The sequence below is a fragment of the Lonchura striata genome, chromosome 7 (assembly GCF_050655825.1).
Source record: "Lonchura striata isolate lonStrDom1 chromosome 7, ASM5065582v1, whole genome shotgun sequence".
Taxonomy (NCBI): domain Eukaryota; kingdom Metazoa; phylum Chordata; class Aves; order Passeriformes; family Estrildidae; genus Lonchura; species Lonchura striata.
In genome coordinates, this window is record NC_140709.1 from 30,433,523 (window position 1) to 30,461,490 (window position 27,968).

At 43.1% G+C, this 27,968-nt stretch overlaps 2 protein-coding genes across 6 annotated transcripts in view; one reads left to right on the forward strand and one right to left on the reverse strand.

Annotated features, from left to right (window-relative positions):
• The first annotated feature begins 287 nt into the window (after positions 1-287).
• Positions 288-23,795, forward strand: STAT1 (signal transducer and activator of transcription 1). 5 transcript variants are annotated; one of them, XM_021531375.4, is made up of 25 exons: positions 308-410; positions 600-801; positions 2,811-2,948; positions 3,580-3,724; positions 4,445-4,543; positions 5,791-5,886; positions 6,540-6,618; positions 7,221-7,312; positions 7,534-7,685; positions 7,939-8,097; positions 9,418-9,510; positions 9,933-9,992; positions 11,145-11,174; positions 11,261-11,354; positions 12,230-12,271; positions 12,726-12,809; positions 13,334-13,432; positions 13,909-14,044; positions 15,828-15,883; positions 16,838-16,932; positions 18,961-19,100; positions 20,256-20,441; positions 20,941-21,016; positions 21,418-21,520; positions 22,041-23,795. In XM_021531375.4, exons 3-25 carry the CDS (start codon positions 2,821-2,823, stop codon positions 22,062-22,064), a joined length of 2,268 nt encoding a protein of 755 aa, XP_021387050.1. In that variant the 5' UTR covers positions 308-410; positions 600-801; positions 2,811-2,820; the 3' UTR covers positions 22,065-23,795. The 5 variants fall into 5 exon arrangements, with proteins under 5 accessions (XP_021387053.1, XP_021387050.1, XP_085441410.1 ...); XM_021531377.4 differs by having other exon boundaries at positions 321-410; positions 669-801; XM_021531378.4 differs by lacking the exon at positions 600-801 and having other exon boundaries at positions 288-410.
• A 722-nt stretch (positions 23,796-24,517) lies between these two features.
• Positions 24,518-27,968, reverse strand: part of GLS (glutaminase) — a 61,780-nt gene continuing 58,329 nt past the window's right edge. The window contains exon 18 of the mRNA XM_021531379.4: positions 24,518-27,771. Within this exon, the coding sequence (XP_021387054.3) occupies positions 27,615-27,771 (157 nt within the window). The 3' untranslated portion in view covers positions 24,518-27,614. The remainder of the gene's footprint in view (positions 27,772-27,968) is intronic.

A 27,968-nucleotide genomic window follows, 5' to 3' on the forward strand; every position in this document is an offset into this window, starting at 1 on the left:
CCTGGAGTTTGTCGGCGCTGGGGCGGGCAGGGCGGGAGGGAAGCGGCGGCTCCGTGAGGGCAGCTGGGGCGGGCAGGGCGGGCGGGAAGCGGCGGCTCCCTGAGGGCAGCTGGGGCGGGCGGGAAGCGGCGGCTCTGTGAGGGCAGCTGGGGCGGGCGGGAAGCGGCGGCTCTGTGAGGGCAGCTGGGGCGGGCAGGAAGCGGCGGCTCTGTGAGGGCAGCAGCAGCAGCAGCAGCCGCCCCGCCCCGCCGCCCTCAGGGCCCCGCGCTGGTTTCGCTTTCGCCTTCGCCGCCTTTCCCAGAAGTCACGTGACGTGCCCGCCGCCCGGGAACGCCCCCGGCCCGCCCCCGCGCATGCGCGCGGCTCCCTGAGCGCAGCCGGCACCGCGGCAGCGCCGAGCCGGAGCCGAGGTGAGGGGAGCGGGCGTGAGGGACCCGGGCGTGAGGGGCCGGGGGATGGCGGGGGGAATGCCCGGTGAAACGAAAGCTTGTCGCTTCCTCAGACTGCCCCTGCCCGCGGGACGCCCACCGAGTTTTGCGCTTTGGTGTACTTGCCCTGGGGAAAGAGAGGTGTCTGCTAGCCGTCTTCATTCCTGACAGGGACGCTCCGGCTGCTCTGTCGTCTGTCGCATCCGCTCTCAAGCCCGGCTCTTTGCTCGCTCTCCGCAGCTCACCCTCTCCGACGCGTCTGCAGAGCTGCCCGGAGCGCTGGAAGCGGGCCCGTGTGCCCAGCACGGCGCTGATCCCGCTGATCCCGCTGATCCCGCTCCTCCGGCGCCGCGGGGCAGCCGCCGCGGAACAGGTGCGCTGCTCCCTCCCGGGGAACGCGGGCACCGGGCCGGCCCCCGGCCATGGCAGGCGAGGAGGTAGAGGAGGGCCAGGAGGGAGTCCTGGGCTGCATCGGGCGGCCAGCAGGTCGAGAGGGGTGATCAGCCGCCTCTGCTCTGCCCTAGTGAGGCACATCTGGAGTGCTGTGCCCAGGTCTGGGCTCCTCGGTACAAAAAACACGAGGAGCGACTGGAGAGGGTACAGCAGAGGTCACACAGATGATGAGGGATGTGGAGCACTCTCTTACAAGGGGAGCTGGAGCTGGAACAGTTTAGTCTGGAGTAGAGAGACTGAGAGGGGATCTCATCATTACATATAAATAACTCAAAGGCAGGTGCCAAGAGGATGGTGACAAACTCTTTTCATTGGTGCCCACTGACAGGATGAGGAGCAGTGGACACAAACACAAGTTCCACCACGACATGAGGAAGAACTTTACACTGAGGGTGGCAGAGCACTGGAGCAGGCCACCCAGGGAGGTCATGGACCTCCCTCTTTGGGACTGCTATAGCACACTCAAATGCTGTGTTAGCTGTAATCTGAAAAGCACACAAATCAAAAGCCTCAAAGCCCTCACTTTAAACATAGCATTTTTAATTCCTTTGCTTCTCACACCTAGCACATGCCACTCAGCAGCTGAGGGCACTGGCATATAAAAACAAAAGGATTTGGTAGGAAGGGGCATAGAAGACAGTCCTTCATCCTGATGCTGCCTGTTCTTTTGGATGGGTCTTATAAGCAGTCATTAAAAAACAAAGATGTGAGTGGATTTGCATCTCACCACCCATATTCTCAGCCTGGGCTGTTCCTTGGCATATCTTTACATGCCATTTCCACTACAAGCTGATAACCTGCAGCTTAGAAGGCTAAGTGATCTGCCTCTAGAGACCATACGTCAGAGCTGAAACCACTCTCACAAAAATGTTAGGACTGAGAGAAGCCGTTCTGCACAGTCTTAGTTCATTTAAGTACCCTGTATCTGCTGCACAGGTTGCTTGAATTTAGCCTGAAAATATTATCATGAGAACTCAAATGCCGAAAAAAATATCTTTCCAGTACTTCTCCATTTAAGGTAACTTGAGATGTAGTCCATTTTCAGAGCAGGCAAGTGTGGACACAAATAGCAACTGAAAATGGGCACTTAGAGGGCTCTTTAATTGTACACTCACACTTTTGGTGCTGGGGAATGCATCTGCACAAGCAAAAGGTGATACTCCGTGATCAGGATCTCAATTATGCAGAGTACAGGTATCAAACACAGAGGTCCTCATTCCCATATGTGCTAAACAAGAGAGCAGTAACACTAGCAGTACCATAAACGCCATGAAAATGGGTTCAGAGGAAAAGGAAAAAAAAGGAAGCACTACACAGCTACTCACTTCCCCTCCTCCCTGCATGGTGGGATTGGGGAGAGAATCAGAAAGGTGAGGCACTTCATGGGCTGAGATAAAGACAGTTTAACAGGTAAAGGCAAAAGCCATGTACACAGGAAAGCCAAAGGGAGGAGTTCAGCCATCTCAGGAAAGCCAGGCTCCATCATGCCTAACAGTGGCTTGGGGAGACAAGCACCATCATGTAACATATCCCCTGTGCCTCCTTCTCCTTCCCCCAGCTCTATGAGCTCGATGCCACCTGGTCTGGAATGTCCCTTGGGTCAGCTGGGGTCAGCTGTCCAGCTGTGTCCCCTCCCAGCTCCTTGTGCACCCCCAGCCTCCTCACAGGTGGGGTGGGGTGAGGAGCAGAAAGGGCCTTGATGCTGTGTAAGCCCTGCTCAGCTGTAACAAAAACATCCCTGTCTTACCAGCACTGCTTCCTGCACAAATCCAAAACAGCCCCATGCTACCTACTGTGAACAAGATAAACTTTATCCCAGCCAAAATCAGCACATCCTCCAATTTTGTCAATGTTCATTAAAACTTAAAATTAGTTATTTTTCACCAGTTCAGTCTGAATACTACTTAAACACTGACTTTTTTTTCACAGCTTACTCAGAATGTCTCAGTGGTATCAACTACAGCAGCTGGATTCCAAGTTTTTGGAGCAAGTTCACCAGCTGTATGATGACAGCTTTCCTATGGAGATCAGGCAGTACCTGGCACAGTGGCTGGAAAACCAGGATTGGTAAGCCAAGGAATTAATTAGGCTTTGGGTTGTGTGATAAGCAGTGCCCTCAGAAGTGCAGTTTCAGGCAGCAGCAGTATGCTGGGGAAGCAAGCTGCTAGGTGATCCTTTGCTGGTAGGATGCTTCAGTAGCTGTGTGGGTGCTCTGTGTTCCTGCTCCTTTTAGGACTTTCTAGAGGGGCCTGACACCTGGAGTAAGTGTCCTTGCTCATAATGCTCTCAGTGGTCCAGAACAAAAGTGGCTGTTTTAAGACCAATTAGTTACTAACCTTGGTAGCATCAGTCTCTCACTCCCCAAAGACTCCGAACTTCTGCCAGGCTTTCTGTGGAGTGTCTTCTCTTTGAGGAGTGGTACAACATGCATATGCATCAGGGTCACTTTGAGGTTCCTGATGCCATGGAATGAGTAAGTGAATTTGAACAGAATGTGGCAAAAATAATAGAGAAACAACATTTCTTTCCTTTACAAGGAAAGTAATGTCAGTTAAGACTAACTTATATTTGAAGGTATTCTCATTGCTTGCATATTCTACAACTGAAGTTGGGGATAAAAATCAAGTACACCTGTATGTATTTCTTGGCTCTTGTATTGGAAGTGTATTTAACCCAAGTATGCATTAAATGATTCCAGGGAACATGCGGCCAACAATGTATCATTTGCTACACTGTTATTCCATGACCTGCTGTCACAGCTTGATGATCAATTTAGTAGATTCTTGATAGAAAACAACTTTTTGCTGCAGCACAACATAAGGAAAAGCAAACGTAATCTTCAGGTATGCCTGGGTTATCTATACAATCTACACATTTATATGTTATATATATATATATATATATATATATATATATATATACACATGTGCTTGATTTGCTTCAGGGCAGTTGAATGCCTCTAAGCAGCTACACTGCTATGAGGGATTTTCACAGAGGATGTGTGAGAATCCTACTTTAAAAGCCAGAATTCAAGTGTTTCTCCATTTTTCTTTTGGTTGGCTACAGCTAGAATGTTACAGTTTAATTATCAGCACAGTTACAGTTTGAGAACTCTAGGAAAAAGAAAACCCCGCAGGGTAACACCATTCTGAGCAGGGCAGTACTCAATCCCCAGCACATATCAGCTTTGTGTGCAGGTAAAACAATAATGTAGCATTTGCATCCAGCCTGGACTGTGTGTGTTAAACCAGCAGCTATACCAAAATGTGGGAGGGTGGCTCTTGAGGAATGAGCTTTCTCTAGGACTGTGGGGTAGTATCCCACATGTCCCAGGAATGTCTCTGACCCTTTCCTGTTGTCCCAGTCCTGAATGACAATGGAAACTCACTTTTGGAGCTGGTTGTGGCTGTCTCACCCTGTAATCCTGGAGCAGGCTATGACCAGCATGTTCCCTGAGGCTCACACTCATGTCATACCCTAATTGTTCTGCCAGTCTGAAAGTTACTGAAAGATAAAAAATTATGTGTATGGACTTTAACAATAGGCTGTGTCTCTAATGCTAGGATAACTTCCAAGAAGACCCAATACACATGGCAATGATCATCCACAACTGTCTGAAAGAAGAGAGGAAAATACTGAATTGTGCCCAGGCAAGCAATGAGGTAACAATCTTGAAACCCTCGCCTATTATTTGGGACAAGGGAAGTGGATGAAGACTGGCAGGGGAAAAAGGCTATCCTCTCTCTGCCCAATAAGAGGTTGCTTAAAAAAGAGAAGAGTGAGCACTGATAGATACCAACTTGAGAATGCTACTTTTTACCAGCTGGACAGCATGCCTTTTTTCTGCTGAATGAAGCATTTGGAGGATAAATGGCCAGAAAATAATTTTTATTCCTTCAGCTATACTAAAAGCTATGCTGTTTTTTTTAATCTTTCTGTAGTATGATGTAGCCCAATGTGCCAATTGGATTTTATTATAATAATTAGTGCTTAACTCATATATCCAGTAAGATTTTAGGTTTGTTCTTCTGCATTTTATTCCCCAGTATACTCTCTATTAAGCAGCTGAGCATGCTTCTTTGGACTTTCTCCTTCCCAGTTGTCTCCAAGTATTTCTAATTTTAGTGGTGTTTTAGGGTGTTTTTTTAGTCAAGCCCTTTTCTTTCTTCTGAATTATAGGTAAAGCCATATCTTCTCCTTTATCATCTGTTCTCCAGCTTGTCGCCTTTTTTTTTCCTTCACAAGAACTGTCTAGCAATAAAAATTCCACAGTTTGGAAAGGCATGTAAACTATATAGATAGCTGCAATCCATTTATGTAGAAATAAAGTGATGACTGACCAAGCATGTTATTTCCAATGCAGAAATACCTCAGTTTATAGCAAGGCTTTCAATTTGCAGCGTGGGAAGAGCACATGGGCACTGGCTTTCAACAAGGGGCCCTTTGCAACAGTGTCCAAAGCAGCTGCTCTAAGAGTGTGACTCTGAGGGAGCCCCTGTAGCTGCAGCACAGCTGTTTGGTCCTGGCACATGACATAAAGCACTAGCTGCTGCCTGTCCAGGATGCTGTGAATGTGGGTCATCAAAAAGGGAAAGGGAATTACAGAATGATTTGGACTGGGAGGGACTTTAGAGATCGTCTACCTTCCTCTAGACTGGGTTGCTCAAAGCCCAGTACAGCTTGACTTAAATCCATGATGGGGGACCTTTGGCAATTTACTAAAATAAATACTTTGTTTCTTTCAAATTCACCTGAATTTGATTTTTTTTTTTATACTATAAAATTTTAGCATGATTTATCAGAACAAGCCATGCTTCCTCAGGTTGTTTGTCAACAAATGCCACTCATTTACATTAGTGAAAAAAGTAATGGGTCACTGTGTTTTGACTTGTTCTGTTTCTTCACTCAGATGGAAGTAGGCAGTGTACAGAACACTGCAGCTGGGATGCCAGACAAGCAGAAGGAGCTTGATACCAATATTAGGACTTTAAAAAGCAGTGTTAATGTAAGTATAATATAACTTTTCTCAGTAGTGTTTGTTGATTTGCAGATGTTGAAAATTAGACTTGATAAAATGACAAATAAAAGTAAGGTGGGGTTTTCAAGTCTTTAAACCAGGGATTTCCTGAGCATAGGAATTACCTTGTGCCTAAACTTTAGCAACAAAAGCATTTTATTTATCTGAAATACTAGCAGCTGAGGAAAAAAACCCCTCTTAAATCATAACTGACCAGTTTATTGCTAACTAGAAGATGTACTTTTTTTAGCATATAGATGTTTGTCTTAATAAATACAGGCACAACAGAAAGCTTTTTTTTTTATAGTACATAAGAATTTGAAAGTTTAAAATGCTATGTGCTGTTCTAAGTTTTACCATTGTAGCCTAGGTTCTCCTAAAATCTGTGAATGTACATGACTTGACCACAAGGGCACTTCCATACTTTATAATTAACTGATTTCAGTTAGTTTTGAAGGAGGAAGGGTGAATAGAAGGTGATGAAATGTAGAAATATTTCCTGTTAGGCCAGGAGCAGCCACTGCTACAAAACTGGACTTCATGTCTGTCAGGGATGGTACCAGGCAGTTCCTACTCAGATGAAGTCTTGCATTACTTGAAAATATTAAATAATTGTGGACACCCTCACTCATGCATTACAGGATGTGGAGCAGGACATCAAGTCATTAGAAGATGTGCAAGATGAATATGACTTCAAATGTAAAACTCTGCAGAACAGAGGTAATTTTTCAAGGACATACCCTATTGTATATAGTTTGTCAGAGTAAACTGCTCTTTATGTCAGGGCACTGAGCCTAATGATACACAGCCAAACTTACTGGTAATGTCCCTTGTTGATAACTCTGCTTCACACTGATACCTAAATTTCTGCATCTGTCTTTTGTTCCAAGTAAGAGAGTCTCCTTGTTAACATGGCATTCCTTCACCCTTTACATCCCTTTGCCACTAGAAGTAGTAAACCCTGTAGGCTCTGTGACCATTCAACCATACACTTAATTAGTGATGTTTCACAAATGCCAAAACAGCTTTAGGTTTTGTAGGCTCTTGTGTACCAAGACAAACACACAGAATCCTCACTGGTTCCATTATACAGCTCTATCTCTGTTGTCAAATTCTTTGTTCTAGAAAAGGCTTTAGTTTCCAACACAACTTGGCAGAGCTGACTACCCCTCAGAACAGGGACATGTTCAGAAGGTACTAAGGGAAGCACTGATCCACAGTCTTGCTTTTTTCATTTGTGCCCTTCTCACCTCAGTGTTTCCCCCACTCATCCTTCAAGCACTCCTTCAGCCTCACATTCACAATTTGGACTTAATTTACAGAACACGAGTCCAGTAGTATGTCTCAGGAAGAATACAAGAAAGAACAGCTGAATCTCCAGCACATGTTCTTATCACTGGACTGCAGGAGAAAGGTAGTGTTCAATTATCTTTTAGAAGTCAGCAGCTCTTCGTCTTAAGCACATGTTCATTTTCATTGAATTGACATAAATTAGTAGTAAGAAAGTTTTTTAATGTCAGTTGAACTGAGATATTTGCAGGGTTTTGCAAAAGAGATGCGCACTAGCTAAAACAGTACTTAGTTCTCCTGTATGAAGTATTTCTAATACACAGGGTAACCTCATATTCTCTGTAGGAGGTGGTGAATAAGATAGTGAAGCTGCTGAAGAGCACAGAGCAGATACAGGCTGCCCTTATTAATGATGAGCTGGTGGAGTGGAAGCACAGGCAACAGACAGCATGCATTGGTGGGCCACCCAATGCCTGCCTCGACCAGCTGCAGAACTGGTAAGTCCTTTGTCAGACCATGCTTAAACCATGCTAAGAAGCAACACCACATCTAAGAAATATACTGATTATTTATATTATCTCTTTTCATTCTGTCTTAGCATAACTGCATTCATTTTATTACCTCACCACATTTCCATTGGCACAAAGTGTACTCCAGGCACTGCCATATCCTCAGGGACAGTCTGGCTGGTGCCTCTGCACTAGAACAATACAAAACGGGCTAAAAGTAATAATATTGTGTCAATTGTAGGTTCACCATTGTTGCTGAAAGTCTACAGCAAGTTCGTCAGCAGCTCAAGAAACTTGAGGAACTGGAACAGAAATATACCTATGACCCTGATCCCATCACAAAAAATAAACAATTTCTGCAGGACCTAACACACAAGCTTTTCCAACAGCTCATCCAAAGGTAACAGACCACAAGGATCTTTTGGTGTTACCATGAATAAACAGGTGAAGTGCACCTTCCCCTCCTGTTCCCTCAGTATTTCCTGCATACAATGTCGCTGTTGAGGCAGGACAGGAATGAGAGGCCTCTGACTCGGAAGGCTGTGAGAGTAAAACTCCGGTTTATTCAAAACACACTGCTCTTTTATACAGAGCTTCACAAGGACCAAATCCATTGGTTCTGAAGTGAAAACAACCCACACCATTGGTTCAGAGTGCTTGACACAACACAGTGATAGAACTTAACTATAAACAATGTGAAAAACAAGAGAGATAAAGAATTATTTACATTCTTTCCCAGCACTTTCCCAGGCCTCTGCCTGGATAGAAACTCTCAGTTTCTTTCTTTGACTGAATCTGAGACCCACATACAATCTTTTAATTTTCCAAGGTTTTCATAAGTTTGTCAAACGTTAAACTGAATTACTGCTTTTGAGATTTACCCCATCTAGGATTTCCACAGGTTCAGGCCTATGGAAAGGGTTTATGTTAAGTCATTATTTAAGTTAGCAGGAGCTTTGCTGCAGTAGACATTGATTACAGAGTCAAAACTCCCAGTCTGTTAGTCTATCAAGCTTCAACACTACAAAGTTCAAATGAAGAGAGGCAAGAAACAATCCGCATCAAGCTGTGCCCAACATAGATACACACTAGATTCTCCAATCCTTTGTTACTAGACATATCATCTTTACCTCCAGCATGGGGAGGCCTTTATTCAGCTTTATGATGCAAGTTACTATAGCTGGTAATTGCCTCACATAAGATCAGAGACCTATTCTGTAAATACATAATAAACAAAAATTTGGGGTGTATCAAAACAGGTTTGCCTCAGAAGTTTGTTCATTGGGTTAGCTGGCCCTCATCAAATCCTCTGCTAGTGTATTCATCCCTTGGGCATGTGTTGTTACACAGCACTATCACTGTAAGAATTCAGGAAGCCCTGGGAATGGCAAACAAAGCAACACTCCTCACTTGCACTATGTTTCTTATAGCACAGGCTTTCCTTGCTGTTAGATTTCAGGGAAGTGTGATGTGGCACTCTCCCTCCTCAAGCCATCAATGTATTGCAGAAAAGCCAACACTTATAAAATCACTATTTCTAGCCCCATTGTAACAACTGAAAGGAACTGATTAACACACCTCTGTGTAGATTGAAGCTGAGTGAATAAAGTGTGTAGTAGTACTGGTAAATCAGCATTCATTTAAAGTTCACTTTTATGTGGTTTCTCATTTAAGAGCAGGACAGATAAATCATAGTACCTTTAACCTGTTCTTCCCATAGCTCCTTTGTGGTAGAGAGGCAGCCTTGCATGCCAACACATCCTCAGAGGCCACTAGTCCTGAAGACAGGAGTGCAGTTCACTGTGAAGCTGAGGTATGTTTCCCCCTTTCCCTGTTCCTTTTTTGTGGTAAGGTTTTCCTGTCACTGGCTTCCTGCAGCCAAGAGGATTGCACAGCCTGCCTGCAGGCCAAGGGATGAGGCCAGGAGGAGGGAAGTGCCATGGCCAGGGGCTTTCTTAACTCATATTCAGCTTTTACCCTATCCCAGAAGTGATGTGTACTGAGTGTGTAACAAACACAACCAGACAGCAAGAAGACACATGCAGAGCACTTTGTCCTGCCAAAGAGTAACTTATTTGCTCATTTACTTTTATCTCTAAATGCTGTCTGGTATGAAGCAAGCTTGGAGGCTGCATGTGACCCCCAAGTGTACTTAAATCTGTGGTAAGCCACACAGTAGCAGAAAGCCCATATTTTTCAATTGCTGATGTTAAAAAAAAATACTTCTCTTTCCAGATTGCTGGTGAAACTGCAGGAACTGAACTACAACTTGAAAGTGAAAGTTTTATTTGATAAGTAGGTTGCATTTATTTCATCCCTCTTATATAATGGTAAACAGTTCCCACACTCAGAAGCCCAAGAGCAGTCATTCGCATTAGAAGTGTTGAGTAGGCCAGCAGCAGGCTAGTTCTCTGCAGAATCCTTCCCCTTTCCTTACCCCTTCCTCTATTCCTTACCCCTTTCCTATTCCCTTGCTCTAAATGTCTCTCTGCCCCCCAGAGACATCTATCACAAAGTGCAGATGGCCTCAGCTTCTCACTGCTAAATCAGACACAAGGCAGCACCTGGGCAGCAGCCACTCTGCTGGGGTGCTTCACCTGGATTAGCATGAGGTGACAGTGTAGAATTGGACTCAAATACTCAGTCACATCTCTACAATCCCTTATTTTTCCTAGTAAGGAATATAGCTATTCTCAAGCTGCCTTTGAATAAGGGGTATAATCTGCCTACATGTAACATATGACATGTTCTCAATCAGAGAAAAAAATTATGGCAGTTGAATCTGCTGTATTTTGTAAGGAGTTACAAAATACAATACAATCTTTCGTATTCTGTAAGCAGTTTAGGTGAGTTTTGCACTTACTTCAAGGGCAGGGAAAGAAATATGACAGGCTGTCCAAAATTATGACAAGAGAGAAAGTGGGTTTTTGTCTTCCCAGCCAAGTAATTTTGTTCACTTGAAATGGCTCTAGGGTCCAGTAACTTACCTAGAATAGTAAAAAAGCAAAAAGGAATTCTATGGTGGTTGTGGGAGGTGAGTCTTTGAGAAGTGCAGTTGATAGAATGCAACTCAGGAAAATCCCAAGTGCTGGGAAAACCAATTCAAGTGATGCAGCAATTTATTCAACAAGTTTAAAAGCAGATTTAGAGTGGCAGAACTATATTTTTTTTTCCTCAGAGTAAGAGTTACAATCTTTGCAGTAAAAGAAAGTACTTCTTTTGATTATAAAGCCCCCATAGCAGTATCAGGCCTCAGTAAAACACAGGCTGTGTAGCACAATATTTATTTTGACTGCTTTAACCAATTGCCTCATCTTCTGCACAAGAATTTCACAAAAGCATTTTACCAATTCTCAATCAGCACTGTCAGCTACTAAAACATGCACATTTTCTGTGCCTTTGGCAGAATCTTTAAAATATTATTTTGTCTTTTTTTTTCCTTGACAGAGATGTAACTGAGAAGAACTCAGTCAAAGGGTATGTGGCATCAGAGTTTGATATATTAATGTTAGGTTCTTTTAATGAATGTGAGATTTAATTACATTTTCTCTCTCTTTCTGTAGGTTCAGGAAATTTAATATTTTGGGAACAAACACAAAAGTAATGAACATGGAAGAATCTACTAATGGAAGTCTAGCAGCAGAATTCAGGCACTTGGTAGGGGTTTTTTTCTTTCTATTACTGATACAACCACTTAATTTTGTAGTAGAGTATGGTAGGAAGGAAACAAACTGCATTTGTTACTAAAGTCCTTATTCATTTTTGTGTAAAGAGGAACTGTGATTATCTCTCCTTTTTCTTTGTTCTGTCCTTTTCAAAATATTTTTTCTGTTTCAATCAAAATTTGATAGCTCGTAGCTGAAAAAGGGACAGGAATGCAAACACGAGTATTTGCTGCCATAAGCTTATGCTGCAAAGGGTTATTTGGAGAAGGAAGTTAAAAAAGCCTAGAAAGGCTGGTTTGGGCCTTTCAGAGGAAGTTCCATAGGTAGGGAGGTTGGCAGTAGTTTGCAGAGCATTGAGTCTGGAAGATGAAAATTGGCAAGGAGCACGCAGCTGCAAGAAAGTGCCTTTGACAGACTATGGGGCACTTCCGATCTGCAGATTGTGAGAGAACACACTGGTTCCTTACCACAGCAAGAAAGGAAAAATGCAAGCCCAGAACCAGGGCACATGGAACTCTACCTTCATTGTCCAGAACTGAGGCTGTCTAGAGTTTATCATCTGATTCAAAGGGGTACTTTGATAAACCAATATTCCATCTGATCCTGACTTCATACAGCTTCTGTTCTTAAAAGGCCTCTTGCATAAAGGCATTGCATCATAACTGTGCAATATCTTTTCTCACAGGTTAACAGTTTGTAAAAAGGGTAGTAGTTTCCTAACAGTTCAATCCTTTGGCTCCCACAGCTTAGAACCAAATAGAATCAGACACTAGTGCAGCAAGTTTGCATACAGCTGAGCAAGTGCAACTCTACCACTTTCATTTGTTGCTGCCATAAACGAGTGACAGGTTTTTTGTTCATTTGCAGCAACTGAAAGAACAGAAAAACACAGGGAGCAGAACAAATGAGGTAAGCAGCACTAACCTTTGTTTTGTAAAGTTTTAGCATAATACTAACAAGGCATTCATTTAATACAATGCTCTCTGCTTAGACCTGTGAAGACACACATGGGATGAGAGATCATAGGAGTTCAGTGTTTCTACAAAGTGATCCATGTAGGAAGAGTCTGCAAGGAGAGCTACTGCCAGAATGGCAGCGAGGGACTCTCCCACACTGGCATCTTCCTGGCAAGCACAGATTTGTCTATGGCTTATAGGTAGTAGCCAAAAGAAACTCAAAAACTGCCTGGAGAGGCAGTTTTAGGAAGCCAGCACTGTCACTTGACCTTGACTTGGAAGCTCTTACTGAGGTCTAGAGCATGTGACCATGGGCAGAAAAAGGTTTTCCTCATGATAAAGCCCCATTACTTTACCCTAGGGAATTTTCAGTCCCTGAAAAGTTTTCTTACATTTTTTCTTTTAAGGGTCCTCTGATTGTAACAGAAGAGCTTCACTCTCTGAGTTTTGAGACACAGCTGTGCCAGCCTGGTTTGGTAATAGACCTAGAGGTAAGTCTTAAATCAACCAGATGGACTTCAGCTCCTGTGTGTCACTTGTGCTGACAATCTTAACTTTTTTCTCTCTTTAGTACTGGGATATCAAGTACTTTTAATTAACTCAAATTATGGGACTGAGACTTCACAACAACTCTATATAGACACAGAGAGAATTCTGTCAAATCTCTGGGTAAATAAGAATAGATGTCCTTTGCAAAATGTCCGATACCTAGAGGGCTTAAACCACAGGGTTGGTTATCAGTTTACATTTATTTCAGAAGCAGTCTGCTATGAACTCTACTGTCACTATCAGTGCTATCATAACTGACACTAAATGAAAGTCTTTATTAGACAAAAATCACCCAAGTCTTTCCAGTATTTCATCATATTTTCTCCCCTACATACAAACTTCTATTGAAAAAGTCAAGATTGTGCAAGCAGGGAATTAAAACAGAAATGGTTGCGTGGATAATCTCAGGAAGGATTGTGGCAACAGTGCAGGGTAACCTGACATGTTTCCTTTTGTGCCCTTTCAGACCACATCCCTTCCCATTGTTGTGATCTCAAACGTGAGCCAGCTTCCCAGTGGATGGGCTTCTATCTTGTGGTTCAACATGCTGTCTACTGATCCCAAGGTATTTGCAAGAAAAAAATATGTTTTATCAGGTACTATGTCTAATTTTCAAGCATTGTTTGCAAGTGGCTGCTTCATTTTAGCTGTGCAGATGACTCATAATGAGTTTCAGATGTAGAGAGGGGCAGTGACTTCCCTGACCTAAACAGAGCAATGTTTGAAACCCACATAAGGGTAGTGTACCTGTATTCAGGATAATACAGCACACAGGGAGAAGCCAAATGAACATTAAAGAACTCAGGGTGCACTTGAGTAATCCAGCAATTCTGCCTGCTGGGAGAAGACATATCCAGAGCCCTAGAGATTACTTTTTCTGGTGAAGAGTGCCTGGAAGAATAGCTGCCTGCTTCTGCAGAGTTTTTTCAAGCTGACATCCATTCTTAAATCTGGAGTTTGCTTTGGCAATATAAAAATTGAAGCAGCATTCCAAAACTAATATTTGTTAACTATAGTTTGTATTTTTCTCTTCCATTCTAGAACCTGTCCTTCTTTCTGAATCCACCTTGTGCAAAGTGGTCTAAGCTTTCTGATGTTCTGAGTTGGCAGTTCTCTTCTGTAACAAAGAGAGGACTAAATGCAGACCAGCTGAGCATGCTGGGAGAGAAGCTTCTTGGTAAGGTCTGCTTTCATCACAGATGGCCTCTTTGAACTGAAACTAGTTCTACACCTTTTTCCTGCAACCTATTTTAAGTTTTCCTTTCCTCCTCCTACAATGTAACTTTGTAGCAATGAAGCAATTTTCACTTTTCAGTATGGCAGGGTTTGTAAATGAAATTATGCCATGAAAAAAAATCTGCAGTTCTAACTTGGGAGTTTTATGCATTGCAGCAACACAGACTGGGCCTAATTCTGCCAGTGTTGAAGTAACACTCATGTTTAGTCAGTCTATGAAGTGGATGTTTCTTGGCATCTCTCAGGTTTTTTTTTTAAATCCACCTCCATTCATTTTAACTTCATGCATGTCCCCAGCTACAGTGGGGATTTACTCTGCATAAACACAGTTGCAGTATCATCATCTAAACACTACCAAACTGCTAAAGAATACCAGACTGAATTATCTCCCACATTAGTGTCCTTAATAAAAGCCTCATCAGCCATGGGTTTTGGTTCCAAAATTCTTGCAGTTTGCCTGAATAGGCAGGACACTTTACACTGCTACTGATTTTGCACAGTAGACTCTAGAGGAAAAATACTATTGATTCAGTGTATTTCACCTACCTTATGTTTCAGGAAAAGATTATATTTCAAGGTATTTCAGATTTTTGTGTACAGCATTCCACTCTCTAATTCTCCCAAGACATAAGATCTGACAAAAAGCTGTTAATTTATTAGATTCCTTTTCAAATTTCTACAAGGAAAACAGTTTGGTTTTTTTTGTTGTGTTTTTTTTTTGTTTAATTAACCAACATAAAAAACATCAGTGATATATTTCTATGGCAAATTTGCATTTCAGAACTACAGGGATTTTGTTGAGCTGTGGTAGGGTTGCTACTTAAATCTTGTCTCTACAGATAAGAATATTACTCAGCTGAAAAAAATCCTGGTTGCTGAACACTGCATATTAGGATTCCTCAGGGCAAGGAGACAGAGCCAGCAGCGTGCCAGGGCACAACCTGGCTGCTGGTTTTGCAATATGAAAGTTGACAGAGTCTTGATCTCTTAACACCAGCAGTATCAGTAACAAGCTCCCTAACCCAGTTTACTTTTAGAAAAATGATAGAGAAAAGCATATTTATTGGAAGCCATGGCATGATCTTTTAGAGAAAGAATTTGGCTCTGACTACAGTCAGGTTCTGCAAAGCTCCCAGCTATTGTAGGCCCAGCATAGGACTTTTCTTTGTGGTTTGGATATGAAACACTGTGGACATACAAACAAGGCTGAGGGAAACAATTGCAACTGGAATAAGATTAGTCTGTGATTGGGGTAGACCTAGGAATCAAAAGTTTCTGGGGCAAAAGCCTGCAAATCACCAGAATCAAGGTAGGAAAGTGTTTATTCTTAGAGAGATGCTGCAGGGTCTGCTGAGCCTGCAGAGGAGCTTGTGGGTTGCAGTCTTCTTGCTGTACTGGCAAGAACTGTGCAAAAATGCAGTTTCCTTCCTGGAAGCATTTTGAAGCTGGCAAGTGTTTGGTGCAGCACAGCACAGAATGTGTCAGGATAGGTTGGTTCCCATTACACAGTGGGCTGCTTCCACAGGTTTGGGTATCATAAAACCTCCCAGAGGGGAACTTGGCAACCTCCCCTGCAGTAGCTGTGGAAGCACAGCAACCTGCCCTTCCTTTTCTTAGTCCAACAGCTGACTTCCAAATAAACACTCAGAACTTGGTTTCTAAGTACTTTTAACCTTATTAAGTAATCTATGGAACATGACTGGTGTCAAATTTATTGTGTTCAGGGCCATCTAATGGAGGATCTCAGGATGGCCTTATTCCTTGGACAAGATTCTGCAAGGTATGTACACAGTTTCAAAAACTGAGATGGAAGATAGATCTCATCTTACTTTATTATGGATTTTATTTGGGCTTTTTTTGGTTTTTTTTGTTCCCCCTGCAAAGTGCCTACTTTTCTAGTAGCATCCCCTAATTATTCTACGCCTTACATGGGAGGCTTTGGTGGTGCGGTTAAAGCAGCAGCAGGAGGAAAAAGAGCTTCCAATGGCAAGGAGTAGATGATTTTGAGACTGTTTTTAATCCATGTAAACTCCATAGGAAAAAAAAAAAAGTATCTTTCAAACACAGCATCTCCATTATTACTAATGCAGCTGCTATTAATGGAATAGTTCTCCATTGTTACTATTACAGAAAATGTAAACAAAAAAAACATCAATATAAACAATTCTTCTTCATCTTAGTGAAGGACATTTCCCAGACCAGGGGAAACTGGATCAGAGTGAGGATTAACACAGGGTGGCCAAGAGAGTCAGTATGACGACAGAAAGCCACATCATGGGGTTTCACAACCCTGGCTGAAGCAAGACAGGAGGACTCTCCACTTTCTTTTTTTGCCTTAGACCCTAAGTTGGTATAGGTAAGTAGGAGATCACAGCAACCAGGAGCAGGCTCCAGGGGAAGAGCAAGGCTCTGGTGACCTACAAGCACTCAAATTCATTGATACAGATGCCTCATGAGACATGGAGATCCAGGTCTCAACAGAAAGTGTCTCTAAGGTCTTCTGCTGGCCAGCCCAGTCAAAACCCCAGTGGCATGGGTTTGCATGTCCAACAGGGATAGCACCCAGGCAGGAATAAGAGCCTTTTATCTGCTCTTAGACTACTGTTGTTGCATGTAAGAGGTGATGGATCACGTATTTGTAGGTATTGAAGGCTTAGACAGGCATTTTAACTCATGTCTCATTATCCCTGTTTTCCCCTCTCCCATCCCCACCTTTCCATATTCTGAATTTCAGGAAAATATAAATGATAAAAATTTCCCCTTTTGGCTGTGGATTGAAGGAATCCTGGAGCTTATTAAGAAACATCTCCTGTGTCTCTGGAATGATGGGTAAGACCTTAGTGAATTTAAAGATGTGGTCATTGCCTCAGACTTCACATTTAGGCTAGAAATTGCACCCTCAGGGTGCAGAGGGTGGATCTTGAAACCAGAAAAATCTGAAGCAAACGAATTCTAGTAGCAAGGAATCCTCTGATGAGGCAACTGCTAAAAACAAGAGCATTAGATCACCGAGTTGTCCCATTTAAATCACAGAGCAGGGCTTTGAATGTTAGATTAGATTGTTTTTGCCTCTGCTCCCACTGTAAGTCAGTTCTTTCTACATCCTAGAACATAGCCAAGAAAAGCTGAAGCACAAGAAAGTATGAGTCCTAGTGATATCCATTGTAAAACCCAAAAACCAAACTCCCTGCCTGAAGAGAGTTGCTGTGAGCTGCCTGGAGGTGGCAGCAGCCAGACTTGGAATGCCTGTGCCTGCACCGTGTGCCCAGAACCCAGCAATCTTCACTGATGTTTTTTAAGAGTATTAAGAGTAGAAGGATTCTGCCAGATGGGAACACAGTTCCATTTGCCCTTTAATACTGCTTTAGTAAACTTTTCATTCTGGGATTTCTGATTTCGGATGTAATTCTGCCCAAACTAGGTTTATCCAAAGTCACAATCCTGTGTTTTAGCTTAGCCACATTATGAAACCTCATCAAACAGCACACTCACAGTGGAGCATCCTGGTATCTCACATTTCTGCAGGATCTGCAACAGCAGGATTGCTTTACCTTGCCACATTCAGCAGTGGGCTTCACATTTTTACCCCCCAGCTCCAGAAGAGCTCTGTCAAAGCCCTGTGCAGTACAAGCCTTGCTTCCCTGCCCCAAACCTCCCCCTTTCTTTGCTGAGGGGGCTGCAGGGCAGTGGGAATATTTGTCACCATTACTGAAGCAGAGTGGCAGTTCTGGGATTGGGATTACATGTGGCTTTGGTACAGACTTGAAGAGCAGAGACTCCCCTTGTATACAAAAGAGTAAATAATACAACCTCAGGAGCCTTTCTTCATACTTGAGACATAGGAAGGCAAAAGACTTCCCCTTACACACAGGATATTGACTACCGAACACATTTGTTACCTAAAGCATGGCATTTAAACCAAACAAAACACAAAACTCACCAGTCAAACCCCCAAACCCCATAAAACAGGGCAGCTTGCTGCATCTGAAACTCTTAAGCAAAATTATGACTGTTTAGGGGTTTTATATGCAAAACCCACTTTCCCTAACTTAATGCACTCAAGGACAGTCATACTACTCAAAAGATCATTATTGATGGAGTATTTTGAGGAATAAGAAACAGAAAACTTTTGGGTGGGAAAAAAGCCAGCAAAAGCCAATCAATAAGCAAGCAACAAACCAACCAAAACCAAATAGCTGGAGCTTGGCCAGGGTCATACCCTGGTACTGACTTGAACAACTCCCTCTCCAGTACCTGTCCAGATCAATCAATCTCTTAAAATTACCACACTAGCCTCCTTATCCATGCAATCACATTTGCTGAGCACAGTGAGTAAGTCACAAAAGTTTAACAGCTCCTGTAGAAGACATGCTCAAGGCCCAAAGCAAACCCCACACCTGTAAGAGTGTAATCTGGCAGCCAGCAAAGTTTGTTTCATCAGCCAAAAAGGAGAAACAGCTACCCTTTAGCATACTTTTGAAGCTCAAAATTGACTGCTAGCTGGGATCTGACCCTGTTACAAATATGTGTCTTCACTCCTGCTCCCACAGCCCAGCTTTGACAGCAAAATGGACAATCATTTTTGTTCCAAATTCAGAAAAATGTTTGTATAAGCCCCCAGGCCAAAATGAGAGTGCTGAGGGAAGCTGAGGTGATGCACAGCTGGCACAAGGCATGAATCACTGCAGCCAGTCAGTCCTGCTGCCAGCTGTTCATAGGACAAAGCCCTCTGTGAGGCTTTCACCAGTACTTCAGCTCTGTGAAGTGAAGGAAAGCTTTTTAGTTTTTCTAGCTAGCCCAGCACAGCTTGGTTTTTATGTTGGGGAGTAACTCAGCTCTTTCTTTTCAACATTACAGCTGCATTGTGGGCTTCATCAGCAAAGAGAGAGAACGTGCTCTGCTGAAGGATCAGAGCCCAGGAACATTTTTATTGAGATTCAGTGAAAGCAGCAGAGAGGGAGCCATCACCTTTACCTGGGTAGAGGAATCTCAGAATGGTAAGTCAGCAACAGAGAACCTTTGCTGATCTGCTTGCATCAGAACAAGAAGTTTTTATGCCCTTCTCCTCCACCCTGAGGACCAGCACAGTAGCCCTGGCAGCAGCAGGGCTCAAGCAATAGCAGGGACACACCATACTTGGGGTAACTCAAACCATATAATCAGCTGATCAGGGTTTCAGCTAGGACAAGTAGCACTTCCCACTTGCTTCTGGCATGAAAGTTGGAAAGGAAAAACTGTCCAGACTGTTTTCCCTGCCTCCTTAGGCTCTCTCTTAGCCTTTAGTACACACACAATTGCATCTCCTTCCAAGCCCAAATGCAACCTTCCTTCCCCCCTCCTCCCTAGATAAATAATGTAGTCACCTCATTTTCCAAGTAGTTCTCCTTCCTCCCCTTGTCCAAGCAGATCAATGAAGAGCTTGCTTCTTCAGTGAGCTGGATTAGTTTCTCATCCTGTTTTAAGGAAGCCTGGAGGCATCACAGCTGCAGGAAGTTAAAACCTCCATTAAAACCCAGTCAAGGCTCTCCCCCTTATCACCACTCATTACACAGCCCCACCTGCCAGCATGGGGCAGCTGTTGACACTTCATTTTGATGAGCTCAAAACCAGCAGCAGGTGGAAGAGAAACTGCTGAGTGTACTTGGGTGATTCTTTCCCTTTGCTGCCTTCATACCCGAGGCATCCAAAAGTTAAAAGGTTGATAGTATTTGGAGCATTCAGGAAGGCCTATGTGTCTCTCCTGCTGATTCATAAAAGCCTCAAGTGGTGTATTTGGATCAAACTCCCTAATAGGCAGCAGAGTTTGAATTACATAATTTGGAAGAAGGTTAAAAAGGCAGCACAACCTAAATTGCTTAATGAAATATTTCAGTTAATTTCCATGGACAAGTCACACCAGTCATTCTGAATACAAAACACACCAAGAGCCATCACTGTGTGCTATCCCTCCCCATGCCTCCCTACCCCACAGAACAATTATGCTCCCTTGGACAGGCATTAAATATTTCCTGCAGCACTGCAGCTGTCATCCAGGCAAGGCTTGTGCTCACGTGAACTCTGAATTTGTTGGAAGTGCCTACAGCTTTTCTGGACACTTTGAGAAAAAAAACTTTGAAGGCAGCTTTCAGAACTGCTGCTTCTCTCCTCTGCAGAGCCACAGTTCCACTCAGTAGAGCCCTACACCAAGAAGGAGCTCTCTGCCGTCACCTTCCCCGACATCATCCGCAATTACAAAGTGATGGCTGCCGAGAACATCCCCGAGAACCCGCTGCGATTCCTGTACCCCAACATCCCCAAAGACAATGCCTTTGGCAAATACTACTCCAGGCCTAAGGAGGGTGAGTGCTATGTGGGGCTCATGCCTTTTAGCTTGTCTGGGTGTTCCTGAGCTGCTGAGGCACTGCAGTTTCTGTGGCATGGGAAGTAAAGGAGCAGTTGGCCTGAATGGCTTGTCAGCCTGTCCCGTGTTTCTAGGATAAGAAAAGGTTTGTTTTTAAACAGGCACAACGTGAGACTTAATCAGACCTAAAACTGAAACCCCCAATTGTCACTGGCCCTCCAGCTCAAGCTGTCACATGAGCTGTTCCAGAAATGTAGGCTCCCACTAACAGCCCCAGCTATGACTGGTTATGGGAGGGGTTTCTTTGATATTTTCTAATAGAAGAACAGGAAAAACTGACTAAAAATGGAATAAATTAACCAGTGCTGTAAAATGCATGACAGAGAGACTTCCACATTATCTGGGTCATAGGCTGTATTTTTGGTACAATAAAGATGAAAATGTGACATAAACTTGCTGAAAAAAAAAAACCCACAAGCTTTTTTCTCTCCTTGAAGCACCAGAACCAATGGATGTGGATGGTCCCAAGGGAAATGGCTACATCAAGACTGAGTTAATCTCTGTATCTGAAGTGTAAGTTCTCACAAAAATGCTGGATTTTCATAAGATTTTAAGCTGTAGGTGCTCCTGTCAAGTCTTTCCTCTTTGAGAATCTGATCACAACACATTAATGTACTGCTGTATTCAAAACACCATTTTTAGGTAAAAACTCTAGAAACTTGAAGGGAATTGTACTGGGAAGTAATTTCTTGAAAAGCACGTTCTCAAAGACTCATTGGATTTCTTTGGTTAGGATGTGCACCCCTGAATAGTCCGAGTTTTCATTTAAAGCCAAGCTGGCTTTACAAAGCCTGGTCTTTCTCACAAGAGGCCTGGTTTCACAAGGCCACTGTCTTTCAGGCCTTGGAGCCAGGCAGGGTAGCCCAGCTGTGCCTCATTTCTTTGGTGACAGTATCCCTGCTCTTCCCCATCAGCCACCCTTCCAGGCTGCAGTCCCCAGAAAACCTGCTGCCCATGTCTCCTGAGGAGTTTGACGAGGTGTCTCGGATGGTGGGCCCCGCAGAGATCGATACCGTGGTAAGTACCTGGAACCCGAGAGTTCAGCCAGAACTTGCTTCTTCCCTTTTCCTCCCCCCACTTCAGACATACCTCAGCCACTTAAGCAAGCACGGGAGAACACATCACAAACACTGGAAAAGCTGGGGATCCGGAGTTAGACTGGGATGGACAGCAGTTGTTTAAATGTGTCTGCAGGGAGAATGGTGAGAACAGGAGAGCAAAGCTTCCTGTGTGTGCCTTGCAGGTGGAGGAAAGATGGCAGGGGAGGAAGGAGTATCCCTGTAGTGCCTCTGGTGAGGTCTGTGTCAGGAGGGCTCTGAGCAGAGGTGAAGTTTGGAAGTGCTGCCCTGTCAGTGCTGTCCTTGCAGGCTGTGCTTCAGTAAAAGAAAGTGATCCCCACCTCCCCCACCGTAGCAGCTGCATGCTAAAATGTGAATCAGTGTAACTGGGGCAGAAGGTGGTCAATGCTGTGTGCTTAGCAAAGACTTGAGAACCAAGGCTGGGCCTGTGTAATGGAGGTTTCCTTTTCTCCTTGCAGATGTGTACACATATCCAGCTCTGAGCTTTGGCTGAGCTTTCCCTGTGCCATGTATCCTGTGCTGCAGTCAATGCCTTGGTGACAACATTTCACACTTTGGTTTCTCAGCCTGAAAGTCCAGCAGCAATTTTAGCTAATGGGAATATCAACAGCAGCAGCCTGAGCAGCCTCCTTACATGCAAATCTTTGTTTAATTAGCAAGACACCGTGCCAGAGTAGAGGAAGGTGAGAATGTGAGCTCCTCAGTGACAGCAATGGCAGAAACATGCCTTCACTGTTTTAAGCAATTAGTTAAATGTTTAAAAGTTAACTCTACATAGAAGGCTTCAAAGAAAAGCTGGTTCTTTTACAGAGGTTCTGTTCAGAAAGCTTATATTTTGAATTTTTGTCTGCATCACAAAAGGGAAACACTCTGCAGATACCATGCCACACCCAATCCATGTGCTGCTAAAGTTTGTTGTGTTTTTAGCCCTTCCGAGCATGGCCCATTGAGAGAGCAGAAGCCCAAAATGTTACATTTTATTTTCACCATTTTTACAAGGCACAATCTTGTGTAGGATGTTTAGCACAATCTTTCTCAAAAACAAAGCATTTCTTAGGACACCACCCTCAAGCTGCATTGGCACGTGCAGAGCTTGGAACCCAAGGTGTATAATGAAGACTAAAGCCTGTGCAGACTGCAGTCAGACAAAATCAGAACCTCCTCTTCTCCTCTTAGGAGACTGCAAAAGGGATTGAAGTACTTTTTCATTTACTGTGCCTAATCTGCCAGGGTGAGGATCTGGTCACCCCTATGTTTTGCAATAGTACAGGCCCCATGTAGGTATAACAGGTGGAATGGAACTCAGTTTTCTCGTGCATTATGAACCAGGGCATTTATTTAACTGTTAATTTGAATAGCTAAAAGATTTTACAGGCTTTGATAATGGTTTTGTAAGAAGGGGTAAGGCAGAGGAAAGTGAAGAAGTTTATCCAGAGCAAAGGCTGTGGGATATGCAGACTGCAGTACTTAAAGGATGAAGCTCTGCTTCCACCAGAGGAGGAACAGGTTGGTTTCTCAGCACGTTTGAAGGCAATTAACAACTCTCAATTAAGAGGCAAGGCTGTTGGAGGCAGCTGGTCTCTCTAAGGGAACCTATTAGTGCAGGCTGCTAATTAGCACGGAGCTGAGCAGAGGGGCTGCAGAGCCCTCGTGCTGCACCCATCTGTCCAGCCACAGGAACAGGGCAGCCACTGTGGGGTCCCTGCCTGAGCAGGGGCGTGGACAAGGGCACCTCCTGCGCCCCCTCCACACCCATCAGCTGCTGTTTGGGAAGGACTGCTTCAGTTTGGTGTGTTGTGCCCAAGACATCTGATGTGCTCCCTGAAAAAGCTTCCAAGTAAAAATAAAAGGACCTAGAGCATGTAACACATGTATTTAAAAGAAAGCATTGCAAACTGACTTATTTTTGGTGCCCTGAGTTACTGAGATTAACAGTGCTACAGGAAATGACTTAATGCTTTTATCTTACTGTAACTAGCTGGATGTGTATCTGTTGCTAAAACAAAAATCTAGTTGTTTTTTGAGCTATGCTTTGTATTCATGTACTACAAGTCATTTTATCCTTCAGTTTTGTGGGACATAAAGCAGTGATCTTATTCACAGCTTGGATTTTCAATAGCCAGTAGTTCTAGAAGCAGTGACTTTTCCTGGACGGAATATTCTTTTATATATTTTAAATAAATGGAACTGTCAGTTGCCACTTCTGTCCTCTCTCTCATGTTTTGGCTACTTCTGTTATAAAGTAGATGTGCCAGTCAGTATTTTACTACTCTGTATCTCATTTTAAACTTGTTTGCACCTAAAGAGTTATTTACAGCTCTGAAGCCCAAGGCAGTACTTTTAATTGTTGCAGGTCTGTCTGCACTGGAGTTCTTAGAAGGTGGTTGTTACCTTTCATTTGTTTCCATCCCCACACAACCTTCAATAAACTGAACTTGAATTTCTAATTTGAGTCCTCAGTAGGATAACTGATCTATGGCTCATCTTTCTGGGCTTGCAAGCTGGACCACTGCTGTTTTTCTCTGGGGCTAGTAAGTGACAAAATCCCTCATCTCACACTTGTCAGGCTTTTATATGAACTGTACAGCCAGAAGAATAATAAAAGAAAGAAACTGTTGGTGTGATGAAGGATAGCAGAGTAAGTCAAGAGAAAGCTAGACCTGTTCAGAACACCCAGCCAGAATTCCAACATTAACAAAAAGCAACCAGTGAAATGACACAGCTCTGGAAATGTAGGTTTCAAATTAAACACCAAAAGAAAAAAAAAAAAAAATCAGAAAAAAAGTACATGACAGAAATTCATTCTGATTTCCTGTATGCTTTCCACAATGGAAAGGACCAGAGTTGGTTTTCCAGGACAACCTTCCCACAGTTCAAGACTCATTTAAATGGCAGTCCCACAAATAACCCGTAAAACTCACCAGTACCACCATCATCTTGGTATTTCCATTTATTATGCTGTAAAAAGCAACACTATCTGGATTTTATTTCTTAAAATAAATAACTTTCATTTTCAGAACCAGTACAGCTCAAGTTTAGATTCATTCATGGGAAACTGCTAGAAATACATTCATCACTGTCTAGTCCCCACAATACAGAATCTAAAAGTCAAGATCAGCCCAGTCAGTTACAATGACCAGAAGTACACTGCCAGTAAGTATAGTCACGGATAGTCCAGCTCTGAAGCAAAGAAAAATCTGGTACAATACAGTTTGTTCACAAAGGCTAATTAATGCTAAGACTACCACAATATTTCTGAGTACAAAGCATTAAGTTAGCTGAACGATTTTAGGTTGTGATACAGAAGAAACATATATGACATAAAAACAAAGGAGTGGGGGGAATCTTCTTTGGAGCATAAGGAAGTCAGCGTTGGATAAGATAACCAAAAGCTATTTACTGTAAAATCTACATGTCAGTGTCATGAATGATAAACAGCCAAACCAATGTACTGCATATATTTATATTTATAAATAACGCCATGTCTAAGTAGCTGCATTGCTGAATTGGACATTACAAAATAATCCATCTTCTCACAATGAGAAAATACTAAAACTAACCAGCAAAAATGCACTGAAGCTAGGACTGGCTAAAAGCACTCAGTATGAAAGCATTAAGTTTAGGGACAGCTATGATCTTCAATGTTAACTCAGTTACAATCCTTCTTTTGGTTTTGGTTTGTTTATATCATGTGTACTATATAATATACCTGTGTTTAAAAATGCCAGTTTGAACAACACAATGTCAGTCAAATTAATCTAAATCAGGTATTTTTCTGAGAAGCTACAGAATGTGTTGTAATAGGGGCAAAATAGGAAAGATTAGCACTGAAATTTTTAATTTTAGAACTGGGATCCATCTGAAAATATTCCTTTACACTGAAGACCATAAATCTGTTGCCTTGTGCTACCCAGTGACTGATGTGGTTCAACAAAGAGCCAGAGGCCATTTAATTTAGTTCTTGTTTATAATGGGGTTGGCTGTGAGACAGGATGTGAAGAGAAGGGGTTAAAAGCCTTCAGAAAAATAGCTGATCTTCAGCAGAACAAGGAAAAAAAAAAAAAAAAACAACCAAAAAAAACACCCAAAAACCAAACCAAACCAGCTTAAGAACAGGAAGATTCTTAAGAAAAAGTGTTTGATAACCATGCCAGCCAGCTTCGAGATGCTATCTGGGGGCTTTAGACTTTCAGACTCCCTCAAGATTTCACCATGATGAAGACAGTCACTGCTTGTGATGAGTACCAAGCACTTTTCCATGTAGCTCATCCTCCCTGCAGGGAGGCAGTATGGCATTTCGACAAGAGACTGTACAGGAACTTGAAAGGATTTATTCTCAACTAAACTGACCTGCTGGGTTGCTCTGGAGAAGTTACTTCTCTCCAAGCCTTAGTGTACTCATTGCTGAAGGAGGGTAATGTAGTTCAGATCTTCTTTATAAAGTGCTTGGGCCATTCTAGGAAGAATTTGGGCATTATTTCAGGAGATTTTGGTGCCAAAACACAAAATTTCAACTCTGAGATCTACTAATAACTTGTACACTACGTGCTAGAATAAAAATCACCATCTATACAATTCTCAAGCACAATCTCCTTTTCCATGTGCTAAATTATTCCTGCCTAAAACTCTTGTGCTAAAATCCTTGCCTACGTCCAACAGCTGTAGTGTGTTGTGAATATCTGAAGTGACAGGCCACTTCTGAAGTTTTGTGCCACACTACTGGCAGAAGCAACTGTACATGGGACAGGGAGCTGTGGCAATGTTGGACTTCTGTGAACTACAAATACCTGCATCTACATTTTCCATGACAGGGCACGTGCCATGCTGGCTTCAGTGGCAAGACAATGCATGCCACCATTCACCACAAAAGGCATTTACTCACTTGTGTTCCTGGTGCTGAACTCCCGTCCTACACCAGTGGAATCCCAGCGATGCAATATCCTGCTCCCTGGTTGATGGCAGTGCAAGAAGAGAACATATCCCAAAACCTGGCTTATCTCCTGCTCTGCTCCTGTTTTGATTGGCTCTATGCTCCTTAAAGCTGTTTCACTCCATCCGTGTTCCTTACCACAAGCCTGAATGAGCTCAGATTGCATTTGGTTTGGTTCTTTGCCTTTCAAGCACTTCCATTGCCCTGGCTGGCTCCTGGTGCAGCCAGCAGGAAGGAGCAGCAGCCGTCAGCCCCCCCAGGGGTAGTGCAAATACACCTGCAAGGAACACCTGCACGGAGTGGAAGCACCCGCGTTCCCCGGCCACAGGGAAGTACTTTAGCAGCTGAACATGGAGAGAGAGGAGGGAGGCAAGACAAAGGGAACTGAGAGAAACGCTCCCCAGACAAAAACCCCACTACACACCGGAGCTACACGTCACACTCCCCTACACCATTTGGTCAAACAAACCTTAAAACACACTCCCTGACAAGACTATCTCTAAGAACAAGCCTAGACCATTGACAAGTGTCACCTACATACTTGGTGATTATTTATATTATGTAAACAAGGTTGTGTGGAATTCTTTTTGCTATTTTTTCCCAAAGATAAGTGCAGATCCTTACTTAACGCACCCAGCCTAAATCTACATCAGCATCCTCAGCTTTCAAAAGACCTCACTGACGCTCATACCTGACAGTACTCTGGCTCATCCTGGCCATACTGGAAAGAGAGGGCTAAAGAAACAAAAATTCATCAGAAAAGTTCCTGACCACAGACTAGAGTTCACATAGAACACAAAAATAAATTAAGTAGTGCACAGTAAAGCCAACAACAGCTAAATATTTTTATACATCAATTATATGCAGCATGAGGTAATATTGCTCACATTATGGAGGGAGATTCTTAGTTGGTTTTGTTTCTTTTGAAGAGATTGGATTTGTCCTGTGCGTATAGAAACTCCTGTAACGTAACACTGAAGTAACAGAGACTTCTGTAAAATATATACCACTATCAGATAGAAACACACACGCTCTTCATTACTTATGCATACCACAATTAAATAGGTAAGAGATTTGATTCTTAGGATCTAGCTGAAGATGATTATAGCAGGCCATCCAGATTTTTATGAACCGTTCGGTTCTCCTTCCCATCGTTGTTATCCTCTGATGGCGTGTATTGGACCTGATATTCTTGAAGGATTTTAAAAACATCATGGTGTCCAAAATGTAAAGCTTCATCCATAGGAGTGTTATTCCACCTACAAAAAGCAGCACAGTATTTTTAAGATCAGCACTTTAAGCACAGAGCCAAAAAGCACCACAAATCAAGTTCTTTATGTACTAACGGTTCAGCACACAGACCTCACTCAGTTCAGCAACTGTGGAACTTCATTGAGCTGAGCACAACCTTTGAAATAATGGGTTTAGTGGTTCATTTTTCAATCCTGCTCAGTCT

Excerpts from the sequence above, each read along its gene's own strand:
- STAT1 (XM_021531378.4), top strand. The coding sequence starts at position 2,821 with ATGTCTCAGTGGTATCAACTACAGCAGCTGGATTCCAAGTTTTTGGAG. Across the intron at positions 19,101-20,255 it reads GGTAGAGGAATCTCAGAATG|AGCCACAGTTCCACTCAGTA; the intron begins GTAAGTCAGCAA and ends TCTCCTCTGCAG. Across the intron at positions 21,017-21,417 it reads TTAATCTCTGTATCTGAAGT|CCACCCTTCCAGGCTGCAGT; the intron begins GTAAGTTCTCAC and ends CTTCCCCATCAG.